The following is a 27,199-nucleotide window of genomic DNA, read 5'->3' as shown; positions in this document are numbered from 1 at the left end:
GTAAGCAATGAAGTTCTGAAATGAGACCAGATGCCCTTTTTGGACCATGCTTCATTAGTAAAGGTGTTTTGTGGTCTTATGCTGGTATTGCACCATCTGAGACATTTACCACATACATAATAACCATAACAAACAGCAATGCAGAATAACCTCTGCAGTGTGTGGTCAGTTGCTGCTTCAGTATTTACACTTATTTTATCGCTCGAGTTGTCTTGAATTACCCCTTTCTTTTAGCATAAGACATCAATATCAATAAAAAAATTACCAGATGAATAAATCGCACTGAAGAATATAAATAGCATTGTCTAGCAATGCCAGAGGCACTTCAATAAAGAACAAGCAACACAGTCAATGAATGCAGCTTATGGTCATGTCTATTGTAGAGAACACAACTAACGATGTACCATAGTAAACCACTGCTTTTACCACACATAAGAAAATTAGCATTGCACAGCATAAAATAAATTGTGTACAGTAACCATCTAGTACTCCATACAATACCTTAATGGCCAGCCACTGTGCTTAAAGCAATCATATATTCCGATGTTTATTTTACAAAAACAGGTGCATTATTGCATATTTATAAACATAATAAGCAAAGCACAGCTAATTCTTGGAGATTAGAACAAAAGAACACTTGCTATGAAATAAGATTTTAGTGTTTAAGAACTCTCCAATCAGAGGCTGGCACAAAGGCGATTCTGGAGAATCTTTTCAAGAGATAGAAAACGGGACTGGCCCATACTCTAACCACTTCTACAATGGCATTGTGCACAGCGTATTTATTGCATGGCTGTCAAAACACGATCTTACAAAAACATAACTAGAGAAACATGGCCCACCAGTGAAAGCAGGACTTCTGGTACCCTACTTGGACCAATAATGAAATCAAGTAACATTGTGTATCATAGTACTCCATTCAAAATTTTAAATGCTGTTGAATGCCTCATAAAAGTACATTCCATGGCAAATATAAATGGAATTCAAAGTGTTATCACTCAACTTCTCTGGTACATTCAAAACAATGAAATGCAAAATGTAGTGGCATTAGGAGAGAAAATAATTGGCTTTTTAACAAAAAATTGCAAAGAAAGTTATTTCTATATAAGCAAAAGCAACAGGAAAACATAGACAATTACGCTCACTAAGCTTATGCTTATTTAATTGCTCGAGTTGTTTTTATTTATACTCTTTCTTTTAGCATGAGACATCAATACCAATAAAAGATTACTAGATGAGTAAACAACACTGAAGAAAATAAATGGCATTGTCTAGCAATGCAAGAGCCACCTCAACAAAGAACATGCAACACAGTCTATCAAAGCACTTTATGGCCACATTCATCGTAGAAAACAACTAATGATGCAGCATAGTAAACCATTGCTTTTACCAAACAAAAGAATAGAAAACAGCAGGCATTGTACAGCATAAAATAAATTGCGTATGGTAACCGTCTAGTACTCCATACAATATCTTAATTGCATGGTATAAACATAGTAAGCAAAGTAGAGCTAATTCTTCGAGATTAGAACAAAAGAATGCATGCTATGAAATCAATGATTTTAGCGCTTACAAACTCTCCAATCAAAGGCTGGCACAAAGGCGCTCTTGGAGAATCTTTTCGAGAGATAGAGTACGGGACTGATGCATACTTTAACCACTTGTACAATGGCATTATGCACAGTGTATTTAACAACGCATGGCTGTCAAAATACGACCTTATACAAACATAACTAGAGAAACATGGCCCATCAGTGAAAGCAGGACTTGTACGCTACCAATGACCAAAACGAAATTTAATGATCACTTGCGTCTTCCTGACTCATGCCAAAGAATGTAGGATGTTTTACTGGCCACCCTGTGTTTGTGATGTCATTGGCTACACCGTGACCTCGCCTAGAGACGACGAAGGTGGCTCCTTTTTCAACAAGACAACGGCCAACAATTATCATTTTGACATACATCATAACTGGTGCTTCTATTCATCCTGCCGCAGCACAATTTTGCCACACAGTATTGAACCAGAGGACCATTTCAATTAATATTTTCCTGTCGGTCTAGCTTCACTAGGATTCTTATGGCATGGTGCAGTCTGACACACACTACTTCTTGTTGCTTCCCTGCAGAATTCGATAATGAAGACGCAGGATTGCATCACATGCATCTCGGTAGCCTAGCCTACTCTATTATTTTTATTAATCTTTCAACGCAGGACATACTTCCTGTGTTGGTTTAGTGCATTCTGCATTTGACGCTTTACGAATCACAAGATGATGTTGCGGACAGTGCATCCTACATAGAGGCATTTATGTGTGTGGCATTGATTTTCCAGCAAGAAGCAGGTTTCTTTCGAGGTTTGATGAATAACTGTCATCATGTGACCCATGACCCGTGCTTGTCTGTTAGCAATGCCCTAACCTGGCTAAGTGCTCGTAACTCACAAAAATGATTGTTCAGGGAGGAGTAAATTTGGAGGAGACCAAGAAGTTTCAATGATTGGCCAAACACTCAGAATTTATCACGCCTATTTTTATTGCAAACATGGCTGCTCTCAAGGCATAGTCAATGGATGATTGCTTTTAACTTTGTTGAACTTTCCCAACCAGTTATAGCACATAAATATGATTAATGTTTTGCAAGCAGTGTCAGTACAAATTTCCTAGCAACTAGTTAAGCCATGCTCAAATAAACGTTACTAGGCAGTTCAGCATATGCCCAAACACAGCAAAATGTGTGCCCATTTCCCAATGCAAAAGAACACGGCTCAGGACACGGCGCTTGTACAGTGCACGTCACCCTTCTGTAGAGCGAGCGAATGGCGGCCACAGGAGGTGCTCAGGAGCAAGACAGAGGCGCCTAACAGTAAACAGTAATTGCTGGGCCCTAGGTTAGATGTGTCCAGGGCGCATTTTGCCAAACAAAGAAAAACCTCGCTCTTTCACTACCTGCGAGAATAGACGCTTACGCAGTGCCTTTGTCTTGCCGCTGCTACATGCATCCAGGGTAGTTTCACTTTCACGTGGAGCGAACCAGCACGAGCAGAGACCAGCATTAGTTTTAAGATAAGTGCCTTCATACTGACGCTCAGCTAATCGTCTGCTTCCGCGAGCAGTGAAAGAGCAAGGCTTGTCTGTAAGTGTGGCCATACGTTCGCAGACGCATCTAATCCAGGGCCCAGCAACTACCGTCGGGCGTCGCTGACTGGTTCCGGAAGCGCGCTGGCAGCCGCCGTTCATACGCTCTACACAAGGGTGATGTGAACTGTGCAAGGTGTATTCCACATTCAAACTACATTTATCCAAAAAGCGCACAAACATAACCACAGCCTATTCTGCAGCATCATAGTGTTGTGTTTTCATATGTGTCTGTCAATTTATCAGTCTGTACAAAGGACTTGGAGCAGATGTTGCAGTGATATCGTGGCTCGCCTGTGTACATGTGCAAGTCTCTCTTGAGGTAGCTGCTTCTCACGAAAGTCTGAGGCCATGAGGGGCACTGAAAGGACTCCTCGCCTGTTTGGACCCTCATGCGTGTTTTCAGACAGAACAGTCTTCCAGTTTCGATGTCACAGAAGCCACAGGGGTGGAGGAGTCTCTGTTGCGACTTATCTTCACTAGTTGTTGGTTAGGATTGATGCCTATATCCTGCATAATGAAAACCAAAATCAGAACACACAGATGCTAGAGCTAATAATGAGCATCTCGCTAGTCGAGTATCTTGAGGGGGATCTCAGAAAAATCAAACAAGAGCACAGCTAGTCAACCTGTTGCAGTTCCTCAATATTAAGATATATATGACTGCTCAACGACCATTTTTCTACAATCCGAACATACTTTGACAAATAAAAGGTTCCAACTCTAAAATTCATTAAAGCGAGACAGCATAGAGAGTAGAGATTGCATGCCATGGGCTTCCGCTTCAGTCAAATAAAACTGCAAGGTTTTCAACAATTTGTCATGTTGACAACAAAAGTTTCATAACTTTGAAAATAACATACAACCATAGACATACTATAGTGCAGCAAAAACATTTGTAACGAATGGTTTCGAACCATGTTCCCTTAGCGCATCAGGCCAATTCACTATCTATTTCTCGACGAACTACGTGGTGACCCGGATAGGAGGAAAAACAGTTAGATACAAACACACATAGATACACAGATGCTTGGCCCCCTAAATAGGTGTGAAGTGCTGGAAGAATGCTAACGCATTAAAAGATGCGAACAAGACAATCACAAAAGGGCTTGTTCGAGTGCACCCACACTATTCATGTTCACGACTCAACCCTTTCAGTGCCAGTGACCTACAGATACTTTTTCGTCTTTCTGTCTCGCCATGTCACTGATGTTAGGAGTGGAAGCAGAATAACTGGAGAGCATTTGTCATTATCCGCATCATTTCAGTCCTTACGCATAAATGAAAATAAACTGTTGTGTTCGTTTTACAACATTCAAGAAAAAAAAAAGAAAGCCTTGATGTTGCAGGTGCGTGACCTCAGCAAAAAGAATGACAGTGAAAAGGTTAAAAATCTTGTTAGGTAAAAAAAAAAAGCATTCACATGATCATGCACCTCAACAAACAGGACTTTCCTACAAGTGAAGCCACCAAGAGCTTAGAAAGACAGCACACGATTAGCTTTTCTTATGCACTATAAAGATTAATGAATTCAGAAGAATGCTTAAACTGGGAGAAGTTCATTAGGGGCACACTGACGTGCTTCAGCGAGACTTGTCAGAACTTATCACGACTGAGCAATTTGCTGCATAGACATGTCTTCCGAAGGAATATTTCATGGATTAGCTTTGTTTTGCCTTCACATAAAGGAATGCCGCATTAAGATGTTTACAGTAATGCACGGCAATGTCCCTGCAAGTTGCTAGATAATAATAATATAATATTTGGGGTTTTACGTGCCAAAACCACTTTCTGATTATGAGGCACGCCGTAGTGGAGGACTCCGGAAATTTTGACCACCCGGGGTTCTTTAACGTGCACCTAAATCTAAGCACACGGGTGTTTTCGCATTTCGCCCCCATCGCAATGCGGCCGCCGTGGCCGGGATTCGATCCCGCGACCTCGTGCTCAGCAGCCCAACACCATAGCGCAAGTTGCTAGATTATGCTGAAGCATGCCTTGAAGTTAATGGACAGTTTCATATAATAGAGTATATGGTGACACTTGTACTACTGCATTTGACACACACAGTACATCGTCATGGCCATTGACCTACTCCAGCAGCATCACAGTGCTGCATTTTCATATTTCTGCTCAAATGAGCGGTCTGCACAACGAACTTGTTGCACTGGTATGGTCACTCGCCCATGTGAATGCACAGGTTATCCTTCAGCATGGGCGTCGGCAAAAATGTTTTAGGGCACAAATAGCATTTAAACAGACACCCTCCTGTGTGGACACTGCTGTGCACTTTCAACTCCAGCAGTATTTGAATCGTCACGCCCTTTTATTTCTCGTTTCCTTGCTTCGTTCTTGCACGTCTATTTCACATCAGTTATTACATACCAACTAGCCTGGCAGCTTTACGAGTATTTCAGTCTTCTAGTGGGAGGTATAGTTTTTTTAGAAGTCTCTTCATAGGCGGTGCAATATACGGCAATATATGCTATACTAATTTTTAAATGTTAACAAATGAAATCTATGTCCACTAAAGCATAGGTTAGATCTTCTTTTATTTTTACTATCTCGTAATTAAACTTAAGTAGCAAACTTAAGCAACAAAAGTAATCAGTTCGGAGGGCCTTGTAGCATGTACTATTTGGTAGCAAATGAATTATTCTGGACCATCTGGGGGTTCTTTAATGTGCACCCAAAGCACAGTATATAGGCGTTCTTTTTCCATTTTTCCCCATAAATATGCAGACGCCCTGGTCCGGATTGGATCCCACGTCCTTGGGCTTAGAAGTGGAACTCCAAAGCCACCACACCACCACAGCGGGTGAACTTTTTTCATTTTCTCAATGATTAAGGGTGCGCAAATACCAGTTTTGGAATCTAAATTGAATCGAACATTGCTACAAATAGAATATTTTCGAATAGTTTTTGATTTACATAGGATAAGCTTTTCACTATATTGAAAGACAATTAAGTCTTGGCATTCAGAATCTTATAATGTTTGCCATTACACTGCACAGTATGAGGCACGCTTATTAAAAGTACAAAGGGAGCATTAGCAATAACTAAGGAATTCGTTAACAACCTCAAAAGCTCTTCGGGGCATATCTGGTCATGCATTATCTGATTATATATATATATATATATATATATATATATATATATATATATATATATATATATATATATATATATATATAGCAGTTTTGGCCAATTATTTATGTATAACATTACGAGGAAATCAGAAATACTTGCAGTCTGCGTTCACGGCAGGGTATAAAAAAGGCACTTTAAAGTGAAGCTTTCCTTGCATATTTCTTGGGCTTTCCCACTGCTGCTGATGCTGCTGTCTGGCAGACCACATCGGGGAGTGGTTCAGAGTGTGTGTTTACATGACACGACTGTGGCAGAGAGGAAAGGTGACCCGTTTTGATCTTTGCACCCCTCGCATCTGCACAATATACCTCCGAAACTCCCTGGGCGTCATAGTCACATCAGCTACAGCTGTAACACAGGAAATCAGGAAGTCTTTGCCCCGATCTTTTATAGACAAATTATGGCTGTAAATGCAAAGTCAACATATCCATTTCCAGCAGTGGACCTTTCTTGGACCGGCCCGGTCGTATCTGCCAGTAGCTCCATGGCACGGTGCTGCAGTCATTTGAAGATGGCGGTTGTGCTTCACAACAATGCGAGGCCACATGTGGCAATCAGAAAGACCGACAGGCTCCGGTCATTTAACTACGAGACTCTGGACCAACCACCATACAGTCTGGACCTCGCTCTTACTGCCACGTTTTTGGTCTGCTAAAGAAGTTCCTGGCAGGACAGTGATTCACATGCAACAATGAAGCCAAGACAGCAGTCTGACGGTGGTTCCGCAGTCAGCCAGACGAATTCTATCAGATGGGCCTCTCAAGTTTAGTGCTGCAATGGAACAAATGTCTTAACAAAATCTTGATGGGCTTCATAGTTAGAACTGAGGTGGAACAGCGCGAATTAACAAGGACACAAGAGAACAGCGCTTGTCTGTGTGTGGTATATGCTTCTTCATGTCCTTGTTTTATTCAGGCTGTTGCACCCCTGTTATAGACAAATGTCTGAACTGGTGGGGAGACTATGTGGAAAAATAGTGTAGGGTACGTAGAATAGCACATATATTTGTAATTACCTGTATGTACCTTATTTTAGCTGACAAGAGATAGGGGCAAAGACTTCCTGATTTTTCCTGTAACAACAGTTAGATAAGACAGAACGAACCACTGAGTGTAAAGGCTCACTTATTTGTGGCTTTTGCCTTCCACATCTGGGCAAACATGAAACCGTCATGCACGGAAGCTGCGTCGATTCAGCGAGAAAATGGAAAGTATCTGAGAAGGAAGAGGGCACATGAAGAGATAGGGAGAAGGAAACAACAGGTAAAAGGAAGCAGACGCTGCTGAACTGGCATTGGTGACGTAGACCGGCATCAGTGTAGATACATTTCTACTTGTGCTTTGGTGACGTGAAGGAGAAGCACCAGGGAGCCGGACCAGGAATGGGTCAACCAGGAGATGGCCAAACTAGTGCTAGCTCTACCGCCTCCAGCTACCCTGCCATGGCACTGCTCAAAGACCCCGGTTAAATCTATAGCAGCTGTCACCAGACACTATCTGAATGTGTCTTTTTCACCAAGCTCGAGGAGTGGTTCATGACCCCTTTAATATATTAGATAGAAAGACGGTCAAGGGTGATTTCCTGGTATCATCTGCTGTTATAAATTTGTCACTCTGGATATGAGAAGATTGTTCCCCAAGTGTTTCAGAGCTGTCACAAGAGTGAGCTTGACGTGGCATCTACAACATAGCCATTGAATGAGGATTTCGTGCTATGAACTGCAAACATTTTTATGATGAAATTGGGCAAAATACATTATGGAGTATCATGCACTAGGAATACGTGCACATGGTCACGCAGTGACGAGTTTTTCCTGCAACTTGCTGAAAAATTGAGTATTTAGGTGCACTAAGAATGATGCAGGCGAAAGCCTCCACACAAGACATCCATTAAGTTACTTTGACATCTCATTGGAATGCATAGTTACTTCCCACAACTTTTCTCTTTACATGTACTCTTTTTCAGCCACATTGATATCACCACTGGTTCTGCGTGGTTAATGATGAGATGTTTTGAATATTTTGAAACTGGTAAAGGTGAGACCACTCTCACTGTGTTTTCAGGCTTATCAGAATTAATAAGATATATCAGGGAAAGCTTTGCTTTTGGTAACTAAAAAATTGGAGGCTTATCAAGGTTAAGCCCAGTGGATGCGAAGCATCCACTGGGCTTAACCTTAGCGTATCCTTAGCGTTTGGAGGCATCTTGACCGCATACACGCCCGGCGCAAAGACGCTGGCGCGGTTGCGGGCACAGAGACTGACGCGACGGCGGGCGCGCGCCGCTTCATCCCTGGCGTGACGTCACATATCACATGATGCAGCGATGGTGGTGCCGCCACCGCGGCGCGCGCGACGGCGCGAACCGAAGCGTGGAGGCCTCCGCCGGGCGACGTCCGACGGCGCGATATGAGGCCCCATCTGCAGCCGGTGTGACGTCATCACGTGACGTCACATCATGTGATCTCACTTCAGGGTCAATGGTGGCCACCGCCGGGAGGCGACCGACGGCACGATATGAGGCCCCATCTGCAACCGGTGTGACGTCATCACGTGACGTCATGTCACGTGACCTACTTGAAGGTCACTTGAAGGTCAATGGTGGCCACCGCCGGGAGGCGACCGACGGCGCGATATGAGGCCCCATCTGCAGCCTGTGTGACGTCATCACGTGACGTCATGTCATGTGACCCCACTTCAGGGTCAATGGTGGCCACCGCCGGGCGTCGCGCGAAGGCCCGAAACCTACGTTAATATGCTTCGCATAAAAATTGGAAGATTTCTTCGGTGTGCCTTCGGTTGTGAAGGAGATCAGGGAGTTTAGGCAAATAACTGTCTATAAGAAAAATCGCAAATTTCAGCAGTAATGCCAGCCACCCACCATGGAGCTCAACAAGAGGATGTCCCAAACTCGTAAGGAACAGCTCCTGTGGATGTCAACCATACGTTTATGTTATAACGAAATATGTACAGCCAAGACTGGCTGTTCCACACAAGGTTCACCCTCGGTGCCAGAAGATCGGAAGTAAAAGTAAGGCAAGACAGGACAGGTAAGCTGCAAAGTGAGAGAAAAAGGCAGACTGAAGAGATGGACAGGAAAAGGCAACTACCGATTTCAGTCAGGTGGGTGAGTCCGGAGGTGTTGTTTACGTGAAGCAGAGGTCAAAGAGGTGTGTTGCCTTCTCCTAGGGGCGATAAGTGTCCAAACGCCCAATTTTGGCTTAACCCCCAGGATCCCCTTTTCCCAGACACAGCTAAGCCATGCAGGGCTACACACAGGAGGATCCAACCTCCAGATGCTTGAGTCTGTGGTGTCGCAACACATGAACGTCTGCTGACACAGACCCCTGTGCGAAGTTTGCAGGAAAAATGATTTCACATTTCGCCCGCATCGAAATGCGGCCGCCATTGCCAGGATTCGATCTCGCGACCTTGTGCTTAGCAGCCCGCCATGATACCCATTAAGCAACCATGGCGGGTGGTAGACAACACTACAAAGCACACTGTTTCTATCTAGGAGTCCACATGCAGCAGGCGCAGCTATGCAACTGTTATGTCAAGACCGGCAGTGGAAAGATGAAATCATTTTCCTGTCTTATTGAGATCGCAGACATATACATTTACTTGATTTGTTTATTTCAATAATGGCAATTAAAGTATTAGTACTAAGAATTCTTAGAATACTATTAGTACTAGTACCTCTAGTGATATGACTTTCCCATTTTGACAAGCTTTATCACTGCAGGTCGTCTTTCAGTGCATGCAGCATCAGGCCTGCCTATCGTATCTTCCTACGCCTCAATCATCCCTTTAAAGTGCAGCCCGTTCTTGCATGCATTAACTTCTTGAGTAACAAGCCCCTCTTTTTCACAATACATACCTGCAATATGTTACCAAATGAAATCATATCCACTCTAAGTCATGACGATTTCCTAGCAAAACTAAAACAATATTTAACGTACCCACATAGGATTCTTTCGCTTGTTCACTATAGGCATCACCGAGTTCTCGTGCTTTTTTTTCTAATTTCTTTTTTTTCCCTCACCATATTTTGATGTTTCTTGTGCAAATGACTTTGTTTTAGGTAAGCACCGAGTTCCTTGTACTGCATAAAATTTTCTCTGGTCGTGTTCTTTCATTGTTACATGCAGAATCTGCTGGTATGTATACCTATTTTAGCAAGCATTTTCCTTGTCTGAAGTAACCAAGTAACGTTGATATCGTGTAACACAAATTTTAAAGCTGTAGGTATCTTTAACGTTTAAGGATGCGTTGTTGCAGCGCTATTAAGGTTTTTTCCTCCGTTTCTCCGCTTGTGTTCTTGTTTTTGTTTTAACATGGATTATCCGTTTAAATGCGTGTACTGTAAATATTGCCGATTTATTGTAGTACCCATATGAGCCTTAAGGGTACTTGAATAAATACTCTCATGATCACAAAAGCAGCCGATAGCTGTTGGTGGGTACAGCTGCTTGCAATGACATTGCACGACGACATTGCGGAGGTGAGAGCAAATGATTTTTCAGATTTTATTTTGGCAAGAGATTGTAATCTCCTTGCTAGATGTAGTGCACTTATATTATTTGACTCATATGTTCACAGGAGCCTCTACAGATCTGGAAAGATTTCTATGTTCTTTATGGGTCACTTTAACTCTTAATAAACGTATGAAAGGGAAAATTTTTTATCCACTTGACTGCAGGACAAAGCTCAAAGAAACCTTTGCAGTTGAAGAAAAAATTGTCCCAGTCCGATATAAAAACTATAGGCAGCTGGCTTTCCCGGAGCACATGTACACCTCTTAAAACGCCTCCCAAAAGACCCTACTGGAAATTTTGCTTAGACCCTGAAAACTGCAAGACCTGTCTGGGGAGCATTTCACTGCAATAATTTTTAAATCTGGTTCATGATTTAAAACTGGTTCATGAGTAGAGGAAATAGCAGGAATTGAAATATGAGGTTATCATGTTACCAGGAGGGAAGCTTCACTGCTAACAGGGACACAACCTTTACCTCTACTAACATCTGCAAGTAACATTTCTCCCCTGCCTTCTTTGATACCACAGACGAGAAACCACATCACATGCATATCATGAGGCCCCAGCTTGTCTGCTTTTTATTCCCTTGTTTGCGATATTTTTATTGAGACTCCACCGCTGTCAGCAATGGCACTAACTTCCACTCGACCATCCTTGCCGGTGGCTTCGTAGCGTGGAAAGGATGGCAAAAGTCTCCTTGCATAATTCCCATTCCCGAAAGCCAGCTTCGCCGCAGTACAGCACCATTATGTGATCATTCATACGAAATGTATTGCGGTGAAGCATACAAAGAGCAGAAAGGGGCCAGTGTCATAGGATGGATGTATGTGTTCCTTAACAATATATCTGCACACCCGCCATTTCCTGTCACAGTAAGATCACTCAAACACCAAATAAGCACAGTAAAGGTCATGGATTCAGAATACCCTGCTTCTTGGACATTTTCGTGGCCCCCAGGAAGTTAAAAAAATATCTAATGTAGACTGTAACACGGTGAGGCGTTTATGTGTCTGACCTTCATTCCCCAGCTTAAAGTGGGGCCCCCTTCATAGGAAGGGCACACAGGCTTTCATATTATATTTCAGGTTTTCGTGCCATCGAATGGTTTCATAGTTTGCTGAATATTTGTCATTGCAGATCCAATGCACCATGCCTGTCTGTTGGCAGCGTCCAAACCTGGCGACGAACCATTTAACTTACAAGAATGTTCATTGTTGCGTGTTTCACATCACGTGCTTCATGCTGTCACATTTTACATGAGGAAATTGTTATTGCTGGGGGGAGACACTGAATCGAACCATGGCCCTATGTCCGATATGACACAAATTTCAGAACAGCTCAAGGACATTGCAGCTGACATAAAAGACATAAAAGAGAACCAATTGGTGGATATAAACAAGAAATTAGGTGTATGAGCAAACCTAGAGAACACAGTAGCATCCTACCAGGATCACACTGACCACATGAGTGCTACAATTCAGACATTTGAGGCAAGTATAGATGACCTAGAAAATCATAGCAGAAGGTCAAATCTCATAATTTATGGCATTCCAGAAGGTGACAAAGAAGAAAGTGTCACAGGAAAAGTTTGTGAACAAAGAAATTTTCCAAGACATTCTAGAACTCAATCCTATACATATTGAGCGCATTCATAGGCTAGGCAAGCAGAGAGATGACACGCAACCGGTTATTCTAAATCTTTTAAACACAAGAAACAAAACTGCAATACTAAAAGGAGGATCTAAACTGAACGGCGAAGATTATTCAATAGGTGAGCACTTTTCTAGAAGAGTGCGTGATGTTAGGAGGAAACTGTGGGCAAGCGCAAAAGAAAATCGTGATAATAAAGAAAGAGTTTCTCCGACATTTGATAAGCTATGCATGAATAATGTGGCCTATGTTTGGTGCAGCGAACAAAAAGATAAAGTTCCACTTAAGAAAGACAATGACTCGATAGCAAGCTGGCGAGTAACGTGAAGCCAGACGCAGCCAGACCTTTGTAAGCCTGAGCAAACAGATCTTAACTTTGACTTCATTGTGCAGCGATACGTTAAGCTCGCTAGCAAAAATATTGTAGTGAAACGTAATGAACAATGCTTAAGAATTATTAATATTGACAGATGACTATTCGCAGATGGCTTTTAATGGCTGAGCCAGCAAGCGTAGAGCAGCGATAACACTAAACTCTTCTTCGTCGTCTCCAAGGCCACCATCAGCATCCTCTTCATCCCACATTACCGACTGTGATAATATTAATGCACATAGTGTTCTGAACAAAAAAGATTTACTTGGAATTAAATGATTGGAGTATGACCCGCACATAACAGTCCTCACTGAAATTTGGTTACAATATAAGCAATGACTTCCCACATGAAAATGGGCTCTGAATTTCTAGCTGGAAATGGTCTTTCCAGCCAGGTTTCCAACTGGAATCAGCCCTTCCAGCTAGAAATTTTCCAGAGCCAGCTGGAAATGGCACTTTCCACCTTGAAGTGGAATCCACCTCAGCTGGTTTTTCAACTAGAAGCAGCACTGCCAGCTGGAAGTTTTCCAGCTTCAGCTGGAAACAGCTGGATACAGCATTTTTTAGCTGGAAACAGCGCTTCCAACTGGAAACAACTGGATGGAGCATTTTCCAGCCGGAAGTAGAATCTATCGACTGGAAAGTGGAGCTTCCCACTTGCATCAAGACATCTTTTGTATCTATTTAGCCCTAGGTGGTATTTGTATCAGAACGAAGAGCTTTTACTCTTGCAGCAGCAAAAAAAAAATTATTTTTATTCGTTTGTGTTGTGTCAACAATCGTAATTGCATGAACTGCATGGAAACGCTCGTCACTCCGGGTACCTTTGATCGCGATCGGGATCGATTGCAATCTAAAGTGTCCTGTGTGATCGAGTTGCCAAAAAAAATATTTCCAGGAAAAACTGCCACTTTTATTGAACCTTACTTGTAGTAGACAAAAGCGACGCGCTCTTGGTCGACATTGCAATTGGTATTTCCCTCTCATCATAACATTGTTCGCAAGGACAGGGCTACATGGGGCGGAGGTGTAGCATTTCTCTTGAAAGACTCTACTGATTGTGTTCTCGTTCATGATGTCCCAGATCTCCAATGTGTTTGCATCAAAATATCTTGCTGGGGTCATTACTTTATACTTTATGCATCCTATAGGCCACCGGGCGCTTCACTTGACTACTTAATTCAACTAAAGAGCCATATCTGCCAATTTCGAAAAAAAAGATTTGTTTGGCTGGAGATTTCTTATCTGCCAGGTATGAACTGGGATCGTTGCCAAAGATGTAATAAATCCAACAGAAGCCCGGATATCATGTTTAATATCATGCTCACGCATGATCCCATTAAAATTGCCAGCAAACCCACTCATGTGTAAGGCTGTTCATCCTCTGTATTGGACTATTCGACTTCATAAACCGTGATTACCCTGCGTATAACATATTTATTGAGGAAGGCCTCCCAGATCATCACCTAGTTAGTGTTCCACTACCTCTTGCCAGGAATGCTTCTCGTAACAAAAAAGCCAGCCACTCACATTCTTTTAAAGATTATTCTCGAACTGCTGATACTTCGATTACACATTACATGAAAACACGTTTATTCGATTTTGATGAAAGCAATGAGGTCAGCGACCTGTGGACGCACTTCACTCAGATGTGCCTATATTGCATACATGCCTTCATGCCAAAAAAAGCACAGAAAACTGCATAAACACACTCCTTGGAAGATGTGCAAGATAATTAATCTCAAACTAAAAATAAAACGTGCGAGAAAAGCTAACCGCAGTCTTGTCTTATCCAAACGCTAAAAAAGGAACTGGAATGTGCGGTACATGAATCAAAATACTACTTTAACACGACATTGCTGAGTTGCCAATGCCAATTGCCAATGTATGAAAGCATCTAACCCTACAGCTAGAATAGAACTTGCAGAACTTTCGAAGTTAATCAGCAAGCGTAAGACAGCTGACATGAGGAAGTATAATATGGATAGAATTGAACATGCTCTCAGGAATGGAGGAAGCCTAAAAACAGTGAAGAAGAAACTAGGAATTGGCAAGAATCAGATGTATGCGTTAAGAGACAAAGCCGGCAATATCATTACTAATATGGATGAGATAGTTCAAGTGGCTGAGGAGTTCTATAGAGATTTATACAGTACCAGTGGCATCCACGACGATAATGGAAGAGAAAATAGTCTAGAGGAATTCGAAATCCCGAAGGTAACGCCGGAAGAAGTAAAGAAAGCCTTGGGAGATATGCAAAGGGGGAAGGCAGCTGGGGAGGATCAGGTAACAGCAGATTTGTTGAAGGATGGTGGAGAGATTGTTCTAGAGAAACTGGCCACCCTGTATACGCAATGCCTCATGACCTCGAGCGTACCGGAATCTTGGAAGAACGCTAACATAATCCTAATCCATAAGAAAGGGGACGCCAAAGACTTGAAAAATTATAGACCGATCAGCTTACTGTCCGTTGCCTACAAAGTATTTACTAAGGTAATTGCAAATAGAATCAGGAACACCTTAGACTTCTGTCAACCAAAGGACCAGGCAGGATTCCGTAAAGGCTACTCAACAATAGACCATATTCACACTATTAATCAAGTGATAGAGAAATGTGCAGAATATAACCAACCCTTATATATAGCTTTCATTGATTACGAGAAAGCGTTTGATTCAGTCGAAACCTCAGCAGTCATGGAGGCATTACGGAATCAGGGTGTAGATGAGCCATATGTAAAAATACTGGAAGATATCTATAGCGGCTCCACAGCCACCGTAGTCCTCCATAAAGCAAGCAACAAAATCCCAATAAAGAAAGGCGTCAGGCAGGGAGATACGATATCTGCAATGCTATTCACAGCGTGTTTACAGGAGGTATTCAGAGACCTGGATTGGGAAGAATTGGGGATAAAAGTTAATGGAGAATACCTTAGTAACTTGCGATTCGCTGATGATATTGCCTTGCTTAGTAACTCAGGGGACCAATTGCAATGCATGCTCACTGACCTGGAGAGGCAAAGCAGAAGAGTGGGTCTAAAAATTAATCTGCAGAAAACTAAAGTAATGCTTAACAGTCTCGGGAGAGAACAGCAATTTACAATAGGCAGCGAGGCACTGGAAGTCGTAAGGGAATACATCTACTTAGGGCAGGTAGTGACGGCGGATCCGGATCATGAGACGGAAATAATCCGAAGAATAAGAATGGGTTGGGGTGCGTTTGGCAGGCATTCCCAAATCATGAACAGCAGGTTGCCATTATCCCTCAAGAGAAAAGTATATAATAGCTGTGTCTTACCAGTACTCACCTACGGGGCAGAAACCTGGAGGCTTACTAAAAGGGTTCTACTCAAAATTAGGACGACACAACGAGCTATGGAAAGAAGAATGATAGGTGTAACGTTAAGGGATAAGAAAAGAGCACATTGGGTGAGGGAACAAAGGCGAGTTAATGACATCTTAGTTGAAATCAAGAAAAAGAAATGGGCATGGGCAGGACATGTAATGAGGAGGGAAGATAACCGATGGTCACTAAGGGTTACGGACTGGATTCCAAGGGAAGGGATGCGTAGCAGGGGGCGGCAGAAAGTTAGGTGGCCGGATGAGATTAAGAAGTTTGCAGGGACGGCATGGCCACAATTAGTACATGACCGGGGTTGTTGGAGAAGTATGGGAGAGGCCTTTGCCCTGCAGTGGGCGTAACCAGGCTGATGATGATGATGATGCTGAGTTTCTTTAGAAGTGACCCCAGTAAGTTTTGGCATTACATGAGCGATGGCAAAAAAATCTGTTACAGAAATATCGGTAGATGGGAACATAGTTACAGGTTCGGAAGTTTATGCGCAGAAATTCGATGACTATTTCCACAGTGTATTCTCTGAATCAAATTTAGCAGTAACAAGAAACACGGCACATTTTCAACCCTCAGACACTAACTTTATTAGCTACAGTGGTGTGTTCTCTCTGCTTCTGGAATTGAAGACTAAAAAATCACCTGGGCCTGAGAACTTACCAAATGTCTTTCTTAGGTGCCATGCTGAAATCATTGTGAAGTATCTTGTAGTGATCTTTCGTAAATCCATGTTGTCATTAAAACGTCCATCAGACTGAAGGACCGCTCAAGTTATTCCCAACTTTAAGAAAGGTGACAACTTACTAATATAAAACTACCGCCCCATATCTTTAACTTCTGCATGCTGTAAAATGCTGGAGCACATCACTGCAAAATACATAAATGAGTTCTTTGAACAACACTCCGTAATAAGTAACTTTCAGCATGGTTTTAGAAAAGGCTAATCGACAGTAACACAATTAGTTACATTAGTCCATACTTTTGCAAAAACTTTAGATAATAATGGTCAAATCGACGTCGTAGTTATGATTTTTAGTGAAGCGTTTGATAGAGTTAGTCATCTAAAACTAATACAAAACTAAAAGACATTAACCTTTCCGATATTTTCATTTCCTGGATTGCCCATTATCTAACCAACAAAGTGCAGTTTGTTTCAGTGGATGGCAACAACTCGAATTGTCCTCCAGTGACCTCAGGAGTGCCCCAGGGAAATATCCTGGGGCCATTGCTATTTCAGCTGTATACTAATGATATTGTTACCGCCATTACACCTGGAACACAAATTCGATTGTTTGCAGATGACTGCGCGTTATTTCGTCAAATTACGTGCACGGAAGATCAAAACGAACTTAATGCGAGTCTAGACAATGTGCTTGACTGGTGCAGTGAATTAGCTATGACTGTTAACACAGAAAAAAAAACTGTTTTTATTCAGATAACCCATAAAAAGAATCTGCTAAACCATACTTATCAACTATGGTCATCAACACTAAAACAAGTTCATATTTACAAGTATTTAGACGTAACGTCAACTATTGATCTTACCTGGAACTTGCATATAGAAAAAATATGCTCGTCTGCATTCCGTAAGCTATGTTTTATAAAGCATAAACTTAGAAATGCCCCTCCCCCCATATATTAAACTCCTAACATATTACACCTGCATCAGACTGGAACTAGAATATGCATCTATAGTGTGGGACCCTTTACTAAAGAAAACAATAAACTTCAAAGAATTCAAAGAAAGGCTGTCAGGTTTGTTTATTCCAAATTTAAAATAACGGATTCTCCTACCAATCTTATGGTGACAAACAATATTGAAACACTTGAAGACTGAAGAAGTAAATCTCACCTTTAGTTCCTTCAGTTGCTACTGAATCTTGAACTCACAATAGATTCCTCCTTATATTTATCTCCTCTATCTACCCGACATACCCGACAACATCACATGTAGTCACTAACGGCATATTCTGCGAAAACTAACAGCTATAAATTTTCTTTTTTCCCATGCACCATATCCGAATGGAACAATCTTACCACTTCGTCGTAATTTTAATAATACTTTTTTTTTCTCCTATCTGTACTGTATTGTGTTCCGTATTCCTATTTTTATTCTTGTACATATACTATGTTGTGCCTGTCCTGCTTGGACCCTGTTGTGGTCCGCAGTATGCAATAAATAAATAAAATAAAATAAATATTTAGGCAGCAGTATATTTGGAGGAGACCAACAAGTCCCGATGACTACCCTAACATTTAGAATTTATCTCTACTATGTCCCTGCAAACAGCAGTGTCTTGAGGGTGAAGTTGAGCGATGATTCCTTCTAAATTTGTTTGGCTGCACGTGAAGACATACTGCAGCAATATGGTTAGTGTAATGAAAGGAATATCAGCCCACTCTAGCTGCAAATTGTTAGGTTATGCCGGAACGCCTCGTGAAGTCGCCTGGCAGCTTAACATATAGAAACATACCAACACTTGCTTCTTGATCAATCACAACGCCAGCAGCCTACTGCGCAGGTATGTAGATTCATATTTTAGACCTGGCCTAATATGCACTGCACCCCTAAAAAGCTGTTGACTTACTCAGGGTTGTCCTGATGCTTTGTTTTCATATGTCTTTTCAAGCGACTGGCCAGAACAAAGGACTTGGAGCAGATGGTGCAGCAGTATGGTTGCTTGCCTGAGTGCATCCGTAAATGAACACTCAGGCTGGATCTCTGCGAGAAGCTCTGAAGGCATAAATGACACTGACCCAGCTGCTCGCCAGTGTGGACACGCAGGTGATCCTTAAGAATGCTGTTCTGCGAGAAGCTCCGAGGGCACAAATGACAGTGAAATGGCCGCTCGCCAGTGTGGACAAGCAGGTGTCTGTCAAGATGGGCCTTCTGCGAGAAGCTCAGCGAGCATGAAGCACACTGAAATGGCTTCTCGCCCGAGTGAACGCGCAAATGCCTGATCAGTAAGGATCTGTGTGAGAAGCTCTGAGGGCACAAATGGCATTTAAATGGCCGCTCCTTTGTGTTGTCCCTGATGCATGTTTTCAGATTGGACAGTTTTCCAGTTTCACAGTCACAGTCATCATTGTGGTGGTGCCCTTGTCGTGACTCGTCATCCTCGCTGGTTGCTGGGCAGGATGAATGCTTTGATCCTGCATAATGAAAACCAAATTGCCCTTAAGGAATGCCAAAATCAGAACGCACAGATGCTAGTGCCAATGATGAGCGCTTTACTCAGTAGTTCTTGAGGGTCAGCTCAAAACATATCAAACAAAGCAAGGTTCTGATTTGCCCAATATTTATATCCCCTTCAGGTGCCAATGAATTCTTTCCACTGAAAATTGAGTTTCAGCACATTTACTGCATCTTCACAATAATGAAAAACGTGAAGCTAGGGGATGCACTGATAATTTCCAATTCAGCAAGTTTTTATCAAGTTTATGAAATGTGGACTACACGTGAGAACTCGCCATAGGCACGTCAGGTATAAGGACATCGCCAATTTCATATATAGCAAAATTGGGAAGCACCTACCTAGCTACTTAAAAAATATGCCTGATGTAAAGGATTGCCAAAAACAGTTGACTAACCTCACTGAAAGCAGGACCCAGCCTTACTCATTTTGCTGAAACACTTCACACTTGAATCAATGCACGGGCATGGCCACTGCTAGCGGGAACACTGGAGCATCGCTCCGTGGGGCACCACAACCAGCACCTCGCGAAGTCTTGGCCGACGATTCATCATAGCAAACAACTTGCTGAGCTTTTCATCAATTGCTTTCATTGTGACTGCACCGCAAGAGTTCGTGAGGGGCCGATGGTGTGGCTCTCTGTGAAGCGATGCCACAACTCCTGTGTTTCCACTAGCAGCGGCCATGCCTGTACATTCTACCTAACATTCAAATTTTCAGCACAGGGCCAATCAGAAGCACATCATGCTGTATGTAATGTGTTATAAATATTTTCATCAATGCTTTTATTTTTCATGAAATATCTTGGCGTTCAAAATCGTGCACACAGCACCAGAAGGGAATATGTGCTTCTTTATTGACCAGGTTTGTGAAATTCAAACATAGGTACTTTTACACACACACACAAAAAGAAAGTTTTGCACTATAAAAAATATTGAACTGAGACGCTAGAGTGCAACCCTTCTATGTGCTGCTGCTTCAGTCAAATGAAATAGAAAAGTTTTCATGCTATTTTAAATGTTTAAGCTATCCTCAATGTTTATCACGTAGAAACAGTACTACATGCGCAACAGTGCACAAAAGTAATTATGTGATTGTTGGCTATTTAGGATGCTTTCTGTTTAAGTGACAAACTTGGCACACAGCCATTTGTCCATGATAGTATTTGCCTGTGTCAACCATTTTGACCATGCTGGCCCTCTCATTAAAGTTTGTGCCTTTTACCACAGCCTATGTACCAGTAACAAATGCAATACAAGTGAACATACAATTACCAAAACAGTAAAAATGATGAGCATCTGGTATTAATAGTGGAATGCCAAAATAACCCTTCTCTTGGACAAGCACGTCATCAAATAGTCTGTAGCAACACAAACCTAGGTACGTGAGGTCACCCCTTTGCAGTGGTGGTACAAAAGTAATACAGCCCCTCCCCATCCTTTTCTTTAATGAATGCACTACCACATGGTTCTTGAAATAACAAGAAACACGCTTGAGCAATGAAGTGCTGAAATGAGACCAGATGGCCATTGTTGAGCACACTCCATTATTAAACATGTTTTGTGGTCTTATGCTTGTATCGCATCATCCGAGACATTTACTACATACATACTACCCACAACAGACAGCAATGCAGAATAACTATTTCTGCCCAGTGTGGTCAGCTGCTGCTTCAGCATTTACACTTGTTCATTTTATCGCTCGAATTGTTTTTATGTGTCACTCTGTTTTTCTTAGCATGAGACATCAATACCAAGAAACAATTACATAGATGAAGAAATAACACTGAAGAATATAAATGGTGCACATGTTGCAGAAAGGTAAACCAGGTACTGCGTCATGCAATCGAAGAGCTACCTCAACAAAAAACGAGTAATGCAGTCCATCAATGTAGTTTATGGTCACGTCCATTGCAAAGAATGCAATAAACAATGCACCATGATAAACCATTGCTTTCCCCACACAAAAGAATAGAAAACAACCAGCATTGCACAGAATAAAATAAATTGTGTGCGGTAACCGTCCAGTACTCCGTACTATATCTCAATTGGCCAATGAGCTTAAAGCGATCATATACTCCCATATTTATTTTGCTAAGACAGGTGCATTACTGCATCTTTATAAACATAGTAAGCAAAACACAGCTAATTCTTGAAGATTAGAACAAAAGAACACATGCTATGAAATGATGGGCGATTTTAGAGTTTAGGAACTCTACAATCAAAGGCTGGTACAAAGGCGATTCTGAATCTTTTTGAAAGATAGAAAATGAGGCTGGCCCATTATAGTTTCTCACTATATTATATAGGGGGAAATCTGGCGCTGCTGAACTGTGGTATGCATGGGAATGCCAGCATATTGCGACTTTGGATTGGCATCATTCTCGAAGAGCCAGGACACCTTGAACTCGCGCCTGGCAAGCACCATTCCGTCTGTCACAATGATTTTCTACTAAAACAGCACGTAAAATGATATTTTAGCTTTATTATTACACAAAGACATGTTTTCTTTAACTATGAGAACTTGTTAATGCATGTACAACTATATGATATGTAAAAAGTATGAGCGGGCCACTAAAGTTTGAGGACAGACGACAAGGTTCGCGCTCGCGTTGAAACAGTTTGTCTAAAATGATATTGCGCGACATAAAAAACGACACGGACATGAAAGAAGACGACACACCAAGCGCTTGGTGTGTCGTCTTCTTTCACGTCCGTGTCGTTTTTTATGTCGCGCAATATCATTTAAGCAATGGATTACCAACTTGCCCGGAATGCTGCTCTCATAAACAGTTTGTCGTCTGTTCTTGCTTTTTTTTTTGCTTGATCATGCATTGTAGGTGAGTAAAGATGTAATATGCATGAATGGAAACATTTTATGAAGATCTTACTTTGAGAACGCATTATTTGTGTAGCCATATCCACGTTTTAGACGAAGCCTTTTACAACACCAGCCAACACAGGCCTCGCAGACACATATACCGTCCTTCCCACGACAGCACAGCGCCTCTTAAGAAACTCCCATAGACGGTGGTGCCAGATTTCCCTCTAGGTGTTGTAGTGGGGAACTCTGTGTGGCCCGTACTCTAACCACTTGTACAATGGCATTGCGCAGTGCATTTATCATTGCATGGCTGTCAAAATACGACCTTATACAAACATAACTGGAGAAACGTGGCCCACCGGTGAAAGCAGGATTTCTGGTACTGTAGTTGGACGAATGGAGGAATGAACTAAGGACTTAGATCATAACACTCTACTCAGAATTTTAATTCATTCAAAATGCATTCAATCACAAATATAGTTGGAATTCCAAGTGCTGTCACTCAACTCCTCTGGAGCATCCAAAACAATGAAATGCAAAATACAGTGGTATTAGGAGAGAGAGAGATCGGCTTCTTAACAAGTAATTGCAAAGAAGGTTATTTCTATATAAGCACAAGCAAAAGGAAAACACAGCAATAATTACAATCACTAAGCTTTAAGTTTCATCTGATAGTTCCCATGTCATGCAGTTGCATGCGCAAACACCAAAACTATGTCATTCTCTACTGTGTTCCAGCGCAGAATCATGCTCTGTGATCTGCTTGGGTCTGCCTCAGTATTCATGTAGCACTATATTATACTGCTAGTCAGGTATCCTCATGCACAGTGCGCAAGATCATGTGCTGTGCGAAATGAGACAATCACAACAGCTTGCGCACAATGCTGTCAGTGCAAGTGCGCTGATGATGCTCTGGTGAAAGGCCCTTTAACTCACAAAAATGTTTGTTTAGGCAGGAGTAAACTTGGAGGAGACCAAGAAGTTTTGATGATTAGCCACACATACAGAATTTATCATGCCTATTTTTATTGCAAACACGACTGTTCTCAAGGCACAGTTGATGGATGATTGCTTTTAACTTTGTTGAACTTTCCCATAGTTGCAACAAATAAATATGGTTAATGTAACGAAAGCAGTGTCAGTACAACAAATTTCCTAGCAACTAGTTAAGCCATACTCAAATAAACGTTACTAGGCAGTTCAGCATATGCTCAAACACAGCAAAACTTGTGCCCGTTTCCCAATGCAAAAGAACATGACTCAGGACACGGCGCTTGTACAGTGCACGTCACCCTTCTGTAGAGCGAGCGAATGGCGGCCACCGGAGGTGCTCAGGAGCAAGCCAGAGGCGCTCAACAGTAGTTACTGGGCCCTAGGCTAGATACGTCTAGGTGCGTTTTGCCAAACAAAGAAAAATCTTGCTCTTTTGACTACCTGCGAGAGTAGACGTTTACACAGTGGCTTTGTCTTGCCACTGCTACATGCATCCAGGGTAGTTTCACTTTCACGTGGAGCAAACCAGCACGAGCAGAGACCAGCATTAGTTTCAAGATAAGCGCCTTCTTACTGACGCTCAGCTAATCGTCTGCTTCCGCGGGCAGTGAAAGAGCAAGGCTTGTCTGAAAGTGTGGCCATACATTCCCAGACGCATCTAATCCAGGGCCCAGCAACTACCGTCGGACGTCGCTGGCTGGTTCTGGAAGCACGCTGGCGGCCACCGATCATACGCTCTACACAAAGGTGACGTGAACTGTGCAAGGTGTATTCCACATTCAGACTCAATTTATCAAAAAAAAGTACACCAACGTAACCGCTGCCTATTCTGCAGCATCACAGTGCTGTGTTTTCATATGTGTCTACCAAGTTATTGGTCTGTACAAAGGACTTGGAGCAAATGCTGCAGTGATATCGTGACTTGGCTATGTGGATGCGGAAGTCTCTCTTGAGGTAGCTGCTTCTCACAAAAGTCTGAGGGAATGAGGAGCACTGAAAGGACTCCTCGCCTGTTTGGACCCTCATGCGTGTTTTCAGACAGAACAGTCTTCCAGAACAGTCCCAGAAGCCACAGTGGATGAGAAGTTGCTGTTGCGACTTGGGTGGCTGTTGGAGAGGATGGATGGTTTGATCCTGCATAATGAAAACAAAAGTGCAGTTATGAAAGCCAAAATCAGAACACACAGATGCTACAGCTAATAATGAGCATTTTGCTTGTTTAACATATTGAGGGGGATCTCAGAAAAATCAAACAAAGCAAAGCTGGTTGACCTGTTGCATATCCTCAACACTAACATGGCTGCCTAATGACCAGTTTTCTAAAATTCGAACATACTTTGACAAATAAAAGCTTGCATTTATAAAATTTATTATAGCGATACAGCATGGAGTGTAGAGATTGCATGGCCTTCCACTTCAGCCAAATTAAATACCAATGTTTTTAACAAATTGTCATGATGAAAAAATTTTCATAACTTTGAAAATAACATGCAACCAGATACATACTACAGCGCAACAAAAAAAAAAAATTGGAACGAATGGTTTCGAACAATGTTCCCTCAGGGCAGCAGGCCAATGCACTATCCATTGGTTGACGAACTAGCCAGTGGCTCAGGATAGGAGGAAAAACAGTTCGATACAAACATGGACAGATGGTTGGCCCCCAAAAAGTGCGAGAAGTACTGTAGGAATGCTAACGCATTAAGAGATGCCACCAAGACAATGGTGAAAGAGCTTGTTCGAGTGCACGCACACTGTTCATGTTCCCCACTTCTTTCAGTGCCAGTGACGTACCGACACGTTTTCGTCTTTCTGTCTCTCCGTGTCACTGACGTTAGATAGGCCTCCTGCTTACAGAATTTGTCAAGGGATCAAACACATGAATTGCCATTGCCATTGCCAAAGATGCTATTAACGAATTATTGAACGCTATGCACTGTCAATACAAGTAAAGTATGCGTTTTTCAGAAAAAAATATACCTATTCGTATGTGCCAAAATTTCTGTCAGAAATAACTGGTGTCAATGCTTCCATGGTTTTTGTCTATTTAATAACTAAAGAAAATATCACATGAACTATAAGACAAGATCAGTTCGATACCAGCAATGCAATGCATGCTCCTGATATGAAAAACGTAAAGGTCGTGAAATGAACGAGTTGAGGACAAATATTTCAATGAAACTGTCATTCAAGAACCTTGTTTACATTCTGCGTATATGCAACGGCCAGAGAAAAATCTTCATGACGCTGCCTTTCGTTCCATGTATTGCGCAGGAGCAGGTTTCTCCGGTCGTGTATTCTAATTGCACCGAAATTATAGTCACAACAGAGATCACATATAAAAACCAAGAGTTCTGCAAAATATACATTAGAAATGTGAAGATACAATGAAATATACAAACGTGAAGATACAGATTGATAAAAGGCAAAAAAGTGTAACTGGAAACAACGTTCACTGCGTGTATACACAAAACCTACACACACAAAACAAAACACACAGAAGAAACCAAATAAAAATGGTTGTCAGTACAGCAACTTTAAATGATTTGCACAAACTATGGCAACGTCACAGAAACTTTGGTAATCGGTGCATGAAAAAAAATTTGGTTTCCATATCAGAGAGTGGAACGTTATATATTAGGTATGCATGTTACTGTGCAGAGTGTCTGTAAATTTCGAGGCACTTGTTTCCGTGACAATGTGCAATGGCAGATTATTCCACTCTATCCCGGTGCGAGGTATAAATGACTGACCAAATGCGAGGGAACGTCACATGATGCATTTGACTTTGCAAGAATGATAACGATGCGGAAAAATGGCTGCGAGTCCACACATGAACTCGTTATGAAGAGATGTGTGATAGTAAAGTTTGTGGAATAGTGTTAAACAAGATATATTACGACGAAGGGATAAGGCATCAAGCTTGGCATTTTTTAATGCTGTTACACTGGTTTGTCATGAATAATCTGAAAAGATGAAGCATACAGCACGGTTCTGCAGGGCTTCCAAGTCAGTTATTAGGTATGTCTGATGGGGATCCCATATGGCTGAAGCGTACTCTACTTTAGGGCGTATCAGCGTAGCATATGCCAATTTGCGTACATGTACAGGAGCATGTTTGGGATTATGTTTAAGGAAACCAAGTGAACAGTTTGCAGATGCAAGAATATGGTTAATGTGATTATTCCACTTCAAGTTAGGGGGGGTTAGGTGTATGCCAAGATATTTGTAGCTGGAAGCTTGTTTAACAAGGCTGTTGTTTAAGATGTAAGATGTTGAAGTTCGGGGTGCCTGATTAGTAAAAGACATGAATTTAGTTTTAGCACGATTTAGAGGCATTAACCAGGTTGAACATCTTGCATTAATAGCCTTTGGGTCAGATTGAAGAATCCCACGATCACAGCTAGAGTGAATATTACGATATATGATGCAGTCATCAGCAAATAGTCAGACATTGGATTTGATGCCGCCAGGTAGATCATTAATGTAAATTAAGAAAAGTAGATGCCCAAGCACAATTCCCTGTGGTACACCAGATGTTATGGGTACTAGAGATGAGTTGCAATTGCTAACCGATGTAAATTGCATCCTGTTAGAAAGTCTTTTATCCATGTGAAAACAGTAGAGGCGATGTTCAGCTGTGTGAGCTTGTGAATAAGTCGACAATGAGGGAAACGTTCAAATGCTTTTGAAAAATCTAGGATTATGGCATCTACGTGAATTCTGGTGTCTATTGATAAATGTATGTTTGAATTAAAGGAGAAAGAAGAAAAAAACCTTTTCGATCGCAGTCACCAGCACTTTTCTTGACACACTGTAACGGGGACAGCCACAGCAGAGGTCATCAATCATCTCCTCGCAGTCGCAGGTGTCGCAAGTAGGGCTGTCGGCCATTCCAATGCAGAAGGAACGGGCGTTTGTGAATGCCACGCCGAGCCACAGGCAGCACAAAAGTGTGGCTTCCGCTCGTGGTAACCCTGGTGAAAGATGGAGCTG

General features: G+C 42.0%; 1 protein-coding gene across 1 annotated transcript in view; it reads right to left on the bottom strand.

Annotated features, from left to right (window-relative positions):
* Nucleotides 1–23,117: 23,117 nt before the first annotated feature.
* LOC142590773 (uncharacterized) overlaps nt 23,118–27,199 on the bottom strand; it is a 46,000-nt gene continuing 41,918 nt past the window's right edge. The window contains exon 3 of the mRNA XM_075703193.1: nt 23,118–24,337. Within this exon, the coding sequence (XP_075559308.1) occupies nt 24,238–24,337 (100 nt within the window). The 3' untranslated portion in view covers nt 23,118–24,237. The remainder of the gene's footprint in view (nt 24,338–27,199) is intronic.

Source organism: Dermacentor variabilis, chromosome 8 (genome assembly GCF_050947875.1).
Source record: "Dermacentor variabilis isolate Ectoservices chromosome 8, ASM5094787v1, whole genome shotgun sequence".
In the NCBI taxonomy this organism is placed as follows: Eukaryota; Metazoa; Arthropoda; class Arachnida; order Ixodida; family Ixodidae; genus Dermacentor; species Dermacentor variabilis.
Note: the sequence above shows the minus strand (reverse complement) of the source record. Positions and strands in the feature narration are given on the sequence as shown.